Below are 10,347 nucleotides of genomic sequence, written 5' to 3' on the forward strand. Positions count from 1 at the left end.
TAACTTTTCAATCAAAATTTTAATACAAATAATAACTAATTTAGTGGGACAACGTTCTTCTACCTTTAGCTTTTCTTCTTGCAAGAATTTTTCTCCCACTTTCACTTTTTAAACGAGCTAAAAAACCATGCTTCCTTTTCCTTTGTAAATTATTTGGTTGGAATTCTCGGCCTGCAACGTGAAATCTCTTGGGCACAGCAAGTACCGAACTTCTTAGATTGGTGCACAAACTTGGGGGTGTTAAACTAAATGTGTATATAGATTAATAAAAAAAAATTATGCTCTTTGGTTCTTTAAATAAAAATGAGCATTATACAAGGAGTATTACATACTTACCCAGGCACAGCAATGCGTTTAAAACGCCAGCTATGATAAAAACTCTTAACAAAAACGCCGGAAACTCGAGTTGTCGTTTTCCACTGACATAACAAGAAGTCCAGCAGCATCCCAGCAGTTTAAGATTCTCAAACCTCGTGTAGATAGAAAGTTATAGTCGCTTACTTGGGATGTTATTTCAGCTATTCCATTGAATAATTTTTGAGCTGCAAATGTATGCAAAATTTGTAGACTCCAGCTGATTTTTGTTCTCCACTCCAAATACTTGACTACAATATATCTTACAGTATTAAATGTTTATGTTTTGTAATAAATACAATTAAGTTAAAGAAAAATAAACCATTCCTCTAAAATTTTCTATTGTTATTTTATTATTTATTCTATAAAAATCTAATATAACTTTTTCTGCATTTTTTAATTGTCGGTAAGTATTAATTATAGCCTAATTGATGTTTTAAAGAATTAAGTAAAACAAAAAATGACTATAACAAATCTATTGCGCACCCCTTTATCAACACGTTAAGCGTTTTCAAAACCTTGAGACTACTTAACAATACAAAACAGAGATTTAAGCCTCACCGTTGCTACCAATTCCTTAGCGAATTTAAAACTTATTTCTTTTCAGAACTAATATTCTTGCAATGGTCTTTTTATTGTTTTCTAGAATAAGGTGTGCAATTACAATGATACGAAAATTAATATAAATCTTTTATCCATAATAAATAAGGCTGGAAAGAGTATAAGAACAAGGAATTTAACGCTTTTTCACAGACTAGCCATAGATGATCTTAGTATGAAATATATTTTAAAGAAAAGTTGCTTAATATACAATATTTTGCAAACTTTTACTAAACGGCAATCAGATGGTAACTGAATTGAAACTATGTTTTAAATAAGTAAATAAAAGGTTTGCTTTGGAACATCTCAAGGTGGTACGCTACATATACGACGTAAGGCTCACTTTACTTCCGTTTCTCTCTCAATTTATTTTCAGGGCTTAAATTTTGACTTGTCTCACTTGCAAGACAGTGAGAGCACTGTAGAATTTTTAACAAAGTATTTTTCTTATAATGAAAATATTATTTTTCTTGTTCTTCCTTACATAATTCTTATAAACTTTAAACGATACTATAAGAAAGGAAGCAGTCAAAAAAACTAAAGTACGCAAGGTCACACTAGTATTCGTTAATATTTAAAGAAAGAGACATTAACTAATCTCTTTTTAATAATTGTAGATTCACACAAAAAAGAAGCCTTCAGAGTAACAGTTTTTATAGTTTATAATCTTAATTTAGTATTTTTAGTAGTACAGTCCTACGACGCTTCACAAAGCTACGAGTCTTGTAACACATTATATAACTCTACTAACGAGTGCGCTGACTCAGTTTTATAAATAAATATTAAAACTCATCAAAAATATTCACACAACTTTTGTATCCACTTTTTTCTGGGAAGCGAATAAACTCTAACAAAAAAACTAAACATAATTATTATAATAAAAACTATTTCTTAACATTTGTTTTATTAGATGTCTCAACGGTTACGCTTCCCCCAGGGAGTTGGCGTCCACATAATTTTCTCGGACGAAATGCGAATGCTACGACGGTTTATAAATTTCTTCTGCGCTTGTAGTATTTCTTCAGTTAAACACAAGATATAACCTCCCTTTACAAAAAGAAAATTACATAAACCAAAAAAAAAAGAAATGCTCATAAAAATATTACTTTATAGTAACGAATCAGCCCTAAATACTGCAGAGTACCCACTACATCCTCCTCTTTTATGCTGGTGGCCATGGAAATCCCCTTAATGGAAATGCTTTCATTCCCTACATAATATTAATTATGCACAACAACGTTGATAATAATGATAATAATAATTATTATTATACTTCTCTCTAAAAGAAGTTCCACAATAGTTTGGCTCCAATAACTACGGTAACTAAGCAGCCCTACAATAAAAATAAATATTTATTACAAGAGTTGCTGAATTAAGATTATAGTAATTTATTAATTTATAGATCTAAAATTTATTGCATTCTTTTAGTGCATAACTGTTTCTATTGAATTACCTTAATTTACAATTATCATTGGTCTAAAATTGCGCTACTAAAAATTTATTATTAAAATTATAATATTGTATAATGAACTAAAACTATGAATTTCATTAAAAATTTTTACCGAGATCGGAAAGAGGTTTCTCCGGCGAGCCACGTTTTCCTTCCAACTTTGAAAGTTCATAACCTCAATTTAAGTTTTATATAAATCTATAAAAAAAAATTAAATTTTCTTACTAAATTCAATCAACACTCTTCCAAAACCCCTTCTTTGGTACTGCGGAAGCGTCAAAATGCATGCAACGTTATAGTCTTCATTACTTTCCTTTTCCTAGCAATTTACATAAAATATTCGCAAAATCATTAAGCTCGTAAAATTTATAATTATTTATAATAAAAAATACCCAGCTAAAATATTAAAAACGCCCTTTTCCTAGTAATATTCCATTAAAATAAATGTTAAAACAGATAAGTTCGTAAGAAATATAAATTTTGATTAAAAAAAAAGCACTGCAATTGTATTAAAAATTAATTCTACTAGAAATGACCCAAACTTATTCACATAATAATTTATACTCAACATTTATTAAATTTTATAAAGTTGGTGCTGGTTTTAATAAAAAGGCTTTTAGCCATGCTCCTTTGTAAAATCCAAAAACTAATAAAATTAGTGCCCAAAACATATTTTTAAAAAGCTTGTAATTAAATTTCATTAATATTTTAATAAATTAAGAATATATTTTGCATACTAACATTTTTATAATTATTTCTAAATGCATTTAAAAATTTACTTCAAGCTTTTTAAAAAAAAATAAGCAGAAAAAAATAATGTTAAAAAATTTTAACAGCCGTATTTGAAATTTCAATGTATTTCATAAATTTTTTTAATAAAATATCTTTATTCCGCGGCAGAAAATTTTCAGTTCTTTTTTTTTTTTTCCTGAAATTTAATTTCGAAAATACTAAAACTGTAGTAAATATAACTTCCATTAATTTAATTTCCCTGTTAAATTTTTTTTAAATCATTTATTTAAAGATGCAATAAAAATTTGAAACCATTACTTTACCTTTATTAAACCAAAAAGTAAATTAAATATAATGAAAGTTATACGTATTTCTTAATTTTATTAATAAATTGATGTATTGTAAGTTTGATTATAAAAAATTATAAATTCTTTAAATTACAACTTTTGAATAAAAATTTTATTTTTTCTTAAATCATTCTAATATAAATTTTAATATATTTGAATAAGTTTTATTAAATTCTCAAAATTTCCTTTTTTTTAATTGTACAAGATAAAATATAGATATAATATTAAAAAAAATAGAACTTTTAATATTTATATATTTAGTAAAAAGTTTAAAACTCGTAATCCAAATTTTTTAAAAATTTATAATTACTAAAAAAAATAATTATATGTTATAATTGTAACTGTTACAAAGTTTATAAATTTTAATACCAATTTCCAAATTATATTTAAATTTTTATTATTTTTACTAACTTTTAAAAAAAATCTGTTATTTTAGGTTGAAACAATTCAGATTATAAAAAAAATTCAAAATAAAATTTTTTAATACAAATCAAAACCAAAATAAAATACTTCATATACAAACAAAACTAAAACAAATTAATTTAAAAATCTAATTTTATTAAAAACATTTATAATTTTATTTTAAAAGTTTATTGAAAAAAATTAATTTAAGATTATTATAATAAAATTTAGTTCAACTAATAGAATTCCATAATTGGTGGAATAAAATTATTTACTTCGGAACTTTTTAATTAAAATTAATAAATAATTTAGTATGTGTGTTAGTTTTAATGTGTAGGTTTGCATTTCTTCTAAATTAAGATTTTATAATGTATAATAAAATATGATGAATATACAATTTGAAAAGTATAAATGTTTTAATTCTGTGAATAAAAAATCTGTAAAAGTAGATATTAAATACAAAATTAATAATATAAACGTTATAATTTAGTAGATTTATAAATTATGTAAATTAAAATTTTATGTATTATATTAATTATTTTGTAGCTATAAATAACGGTTTCTTTAATTTAAAAATAAATTAAAAAATTAGGAATTATTTTTTTTTAAAAAAAAATAAAATTCTAAAGTAATTTTAAATTTATAGAAGTATTTATAATCTATAATTTAGTATTAATTAACTTCAGCTACTAACTTTAGAAAAGTAGCCAACGAGATGAAGGCCGTAGTCGTCCCACTCCGTCATGCAGTAGAAAAGAAAAGGGTCTGTGTCGTAGTAGAGGGTCTTGTGATCTAAAAAAAGTTTCGCAAGCAAGCAAAGCCGCTGGCAATACGGCTAAAAAGTAAAAATAAAAAAAAATAAATTAATATTAAGATCAATTATAATAATTATTTTGAAAATTAAGATTAAATTATATAATAATGAATCATTAAATAAATAAAGATTTTATATAACAAGGTAATTTCTTTAGTTAATAAAATCATTACATAACTTTTATGTATATATATACTTTTAATTTTTTTTAGGTAATAATATTAATATATATCATAACCAAAGATGCTCTAACTCAAGTCTGAATATATAAATTTGTAAAAAAAAAAGTATGATTTTTCAATGAAATTAAAATAGTTTTAAAACTTTAATAAAAACTTAATCTTAAAATTATATATTAACAGTTATAAAAAGCTAACTTTTTTTTTCAAAAAAATAATTTCCATTTTAATATAAAAAAGTACTTTTATAAAAAGATAAAATAATTCATAAAAAGAAAATTTATAAAACTAAATTTATAAAACTAAACTTTACTTTCGGGCTTTAAAAAATAATTATTAAAAAATGGACGACATTTTTGTTTACAAACTGAAATTGAAAATTTAAATATTAATTATGCTTAAGTGAAAATTATAATTAACAGAAATAAATTTACTAAAATTGCAATATAATAAATTATATAATTATAATTATTTTAATTTTCTATTTCTTTTTAGTAAACTAAATTTTAAAAAGTAATTTTTATATAAACTAAAGTAAAAATTAATTTTCCTAATATATAAATCCACAAAGAAATAGGTTTATAATAAAGATATGTTATAAATTCATTAAATATAAAAAAAAATATTAAGAAAGAATTTAATATTGACTTATACATTAAATTTTATATTAATATAAATTAGTAATATAACTAAAGTGTATAAAAATTTAAATTTACTTATAAATATTATATAAATTTCGACAATAAAATTTAATATAGAGTCGTGCGTGACAATTAAAAAAATTAATAAATCTCTTTTATAATAAAATTATTATAATTTATATAAAAATGTTAAAGTAATTTTATTATGAAATAAATATGCAGTATAAAATTTTAAAACATTATTATAAAAAAAAATTTTTAAATTTTGTTATAGATATCAAAACTTCAAATTTATGTAAAGTGTTATAATGATTTTTATATATAAGTACGAAAATGAATATAAAATTTATAAAAAATACTTAATTTATAAAGAAAATTATAAAATTTAAAAAAACTTTCAAGTAAATAAAAACTTGAAAATATTTAATAATAATAAAAAAGGTTGAACGAATATTAAAAATAAAACAATAACTTTTTATAAAATTGAAATTATTATAATAAAGTTCGTATATATAATAAATAATAAAACATTAATCTAAGTTTAATAAAATTTAAATTAATATATTAAAGTAATTATTAACTTTAACTTTTAGTTTAAATATTTATAAGTTGTGATTTAATAAAATGCCGTACATGTATAGTAAAATGAATATTTTATTATAAAAAAATAAAAAGTTTAATGATTTGAAATTAAGATAAAACTTTTAAAAATTTAAATTATTATAAAATTATTATAATAAATTTGTATATATAGAAAAAAATAAAGAATTAATTTGTATATTAGATTATAACTACTACTTTTAGTTTAAAATTATTAATTATAATTAAATTAATCTTATATAAATTTTTTATAAACTGAAATTTTTTTATAAAAATAAAATAAAAAATTTACTAAATTCTTAAAATAAAATAGTAACTTTGAAAATTAAAAAGTTATTGAAAGTTATTATAATAAACTTCGTCAATATAAAAAATAATAAAGCATTAATATAACTTAAATAAAAGTAAATCTTATAAAAAATTTAACTTTTATAAAAAAAATTGATTAATTTAAGCTTTCGTAAAGTTTTTAACAAACTGAAAAATTTCAAAAAAAAAAAAAAGATGCTTAAAAAATTATATAGGAGTTAAATAAATTTTTATAAAATTATTTCGTTTTTTATTATTCGTGTTGCGAATTAATTTAATTAAAATTAATAAAGTTTATAAATTTATAATAAGAATAGAACAAAAATTTCAATAAACAATTAAAAAATATTTTTATAACATGCAAAAAACTTATTATTGAATAATGTAAACTTAATATTATAAAAACGAAGTTTACGAGTTCATTAAAGAAATTATAATCCAAATTTATTATTTTAATTAATAAGTATACAAATCTTATAATTCACAGAAAAGATTAAATAATAAACTTAATTTTTTTTTCATTTACTATAAAAAGTCAAGTTTTTCTTAATATATAAAGTAATAGCGTCAATTTAAGGGACTTAAATTAGCTGTTGGCTTACAAAAAAAAGGATAAATGAATTCTAAAACCAAGTATATAAACCATAAGACTAAAGGGCGGCGCCGCTTGAATCTACAAATACTAGTGCACAGCACTATTGTATCGATGTACTTTACGTACCCAAATCTATTGTTGTATACTTTACAGGGAGCCGGCACTGATGGCCATGACACAACTCAACAGGTTAGCACCTTCGAGTTCCAACGAAGACCCAATAAGCACTTAGAATAGAGGTCAACAGCGCTATTTACGTACCACTCATTTATGCGAGCCTCTATTGTTTCTTTGTTTAAGCCTTATTATATATAGATTTTACTCTATATTACGGTTTTCTTAACTAAATTTATAATTAACTAAAAGAAAAGCAAACTATAAAAAATAAAAAAAAGGTCATTTTTATTTTGAAAAACTAAAAAAAAATTTTCTCCTCACAATTAAATTGGAAAAAAATTTTAAATTTCTAAAAAAACTTTCTTTATTACTAACGAGTGAAGTAAACTATTACATTTAAAAATTAAAAGGCAAAACAAAATTACTTACTAAAAAAGTCAAGTATATATAACCAAATAATTAAAAATAAATTTATAAACTTTTAAAATCTATTTTCGGTCAATTACTTCTAAAAATTTAATATATTATAAAATTAACTCGATTTACTATCTTTCATAAATAAATTAATTTTCAAGATTGATTCAGTTAATTAAGGTAAAGCAACTGTAATAATTTCTAGCTATATAAAATAAATACAATTTATTCCATAACTATAAAAAAAGTAACAAAAATAATTTTTCAAACTTCACTGATAAAATTTAAAATTTATTTAACAAACTATTAATAATATTTGAATTCTTAAATTTATTTCAAACTTTATTTTTTCTTCCATCAATTTCAAAAAAAGAAATGGTCTCGTTGCGGTAAATTTCGTTTCCTGGCGGATGGCGTAAAGTACACTTCGTCTTTACAAACAAAACAAAAAAAATTAGAAAATTTGAAAAATTTATAATAAACAATATTTTTAAATTATGAATTAAAAAATATAAAAAGAAAGAAGAGCATAAATCTATACAGTAGATATTGTTTTTAAATTTTTATATAAAAAATTTATTATAAAATTAATTTAATACTTATTAAGTAATTCTAAATTGATAAAATCACAAAAAACTAATGTTAATAAATAAATTTAATAAGATTAAAAAATATATAAATCCATTAAAAAATTCTATAAAAGTTAGTATAAATGTATAACTTACTCTGTGCCTCTTTAAGCAAAACTTAGAGGGAACGTACTTCAAGCAGAACTCACAAATGTACAACTATAAAAAAAAATTAAATTTGTTTTTGTAAAATCAGTAAATTAAAGGCTTTATGGCACAAAGTATTAATACTGTTTTAAGTTTAGAGTATTCTTCGGGATATGGAGAAAAGTACCACGGCTGAATTATGTACAAACCCATCTCTAAAAGTGTAGCAGAAATTTAAAGGTAATAGTGGATGCTATAAGAAGTTACGCAAATAATATATAATTTATTAAAGTTGCCAAAATTAAAATATAAATACAAAGTAAAAAAATTAAAACCAATAGCGCTTAGATTTTTAACTTTTACAATTGCATCAGTTCCTTTAATTACGGAAGACAACGATCCTCTTAAAGAAGGCGATTTTTTGTTATCCGTAGCTTCAGGCTAAATATGTATATACATATATAAAGTTATACAATATTAAAATAATTATTAAAAAAAACGAAGTAAAAATTAAAGTTACATAAATAAATTTTGTATACCGCACTGAGTTCTTTTGTAGTCGATCGAATACGAGATTTCACAGCTACGAATTATAAAAAAATGACTTGGCATTGGCAAATTTATAAGTAACAAAATATATGGATTACTCACTTTTACCGGAAGATTTTGACTTTTTAGAAGATGAAATAGAAGAAAAGTCCATTTTCTCTGTACCAATCCACTCATCTAACCTCTTATTAACTAAAAAATTTCAGCTTTAATTTCAAAAAAAAGCATTTGAGGAAGAATTAGTACAATCAAGATAATGAACGTAATAAGTAATAGACCCAGAATCATTTTTAGACAATATTATTTCCGCAAGCTCTGTAAGAAATTATAGCTATAAAACCAAAGTAAATGTTTTTTATAAAAGTAAGACGTTAACGCACGCCAAGTATCCCCATCCTTAGAAGATTTTAAGCACTTTAATCTGGTGCCGACATCTAATATTTTGAATTTTTCATCTTCAGTTACGTTTGAAAATTCTTTTTCTTCCTTTACTTTGGAGCTTTTAACATTCATAATACTCTAAAAGTGGAGTCATTGACGTCGACTTATCAGTAAAAGTGCAGGACAGCAACTCGACGGGTTTAAGCACGCGCGGGGGCTTGTTATATATTTTTCGTGTTCCACTGGTTGTATGTCGTAATAGTTTTTTGTTTTTACTGCCCTGGGGTGTATATACGATTTATAATAATGAAACAATAGTCACTTATTATGATTACAAAATTTTTTTTGAAAAAGACGGTAAGAGTCGTAGTCTAGGTTGAGTACAACGAATAATTGTTTATAATAAAAAGTTTTTTTAAATATTTTTTATTCATATTATCTCAACAAAACAGATTATTGATTTTTTTTTTATAGTAGTTTTTTGACTTGAGCTACTTTATATCATTTTATTAGTGAAAACCACGACACCTTGTTGGTATTCTCTTTGGGTTGCTTTAACCGAAGATTAGTGTATTAGTAATTTTTTTGTAAGTTGTTTAACAAATAATATTATTACCACAACTTATGTATTATAGAAGATTGTCTTTAGAATGTTTTTCTAACAAAATATCTAATAATGAGTGATTTTCACGTCTATTTACGGTTCTCTGCTATTATTAAACATTTGACTGTAAACGAAATTCAATTTTATTGAAAGTATACGACCCTATAAACTAAACATTTTAAGTTACGGTCCCTGGATTTATGCTTAGTATATCTGGAATACGTAGGGGTATACACATTGTATGCGTTGTATACAAGTGCAAAGGAAAGTGTTTATCAATCTTTACGTTTTAAAATCTACAATGCTAACAGGGGGTAACCTTATTTTTATTGTACCGCATTTATTTACATTATAATGATAACAATCTTAAAGTTGTAAATTCTATTGTTAGTACAGAGTATTGCTTCTTTTTTTCAAATTTTTAAGAAAAGCTTTACGGTTTGAAATACTTAAAATTAACTAAAATCCCCTTTCACTCCATTAGTAAGGGTTCGTTTACCTAGCCTGCGCTTTTTACTTTAATGCAAAGTTTTTATTATTATT

The 10,347-nt window shown here is 22.6% G+C and overlaps 1 protein-coding gene across 1 annotated transcript; it reads right to left on the reverse strand.

Moving 5' to 3' along the window:
* Positions 1-1,869: 1,869 nt before the first annotated feature.
* Positions 1,870-9,321, reverse strand: LOC135143599 (histone acetyltransferase KAT5-like). The gene is made up of 14 exons (XM_064075487.1): positions 9,200-9,321; positions 9,066-9,134; positions 8,922-9,011; positions 8,810-8,853; positions 8,606-8,711; positions 8,415-8,485; positions 8,280-8,342; positions 7,896-7,985; positions 4,580-4,720; positions 2,630-2,723; positions 2,517-2,579; positions 2,228-2,287; positions 2,061-2,164; positions 1,870-2,001 (listed from the first exon to the last, which is right to left on the reverse strand). Exons 3-14 carry the CDS (start codon positions 8,971-8,973, stop codon positions 1,870-1,872), a joined length of 1,020 nt encoding a protein of 339 aa, XP_063931557.1. The 5' UTR covers positions 8,974-9,011; positions 9,066-9,134; positions 9,200-9,321.
* Between the last annotated feature and the right edge of the window lie 1,026 nt (positions 9,322-10,347).

This window comes from Zophobas morio, unplaced genomic scaffold, assembly GCF_036711695.1.
Source record: "Zophobas morio isolate AGI-343-1 ecotype UQ-CSIRO unplaced genomic scaffold, CSIRO_AGI_Zmor_V1 ptg000066l, whole genome shotgun sequence".
NCBI classification, from domain to species: domain Eukaryota; kingdom Metazoa; phylum Arthropoda; class Insecta; order Coleoptera; family Tenebrionidae; genus Zophobas; species Zophobas morio.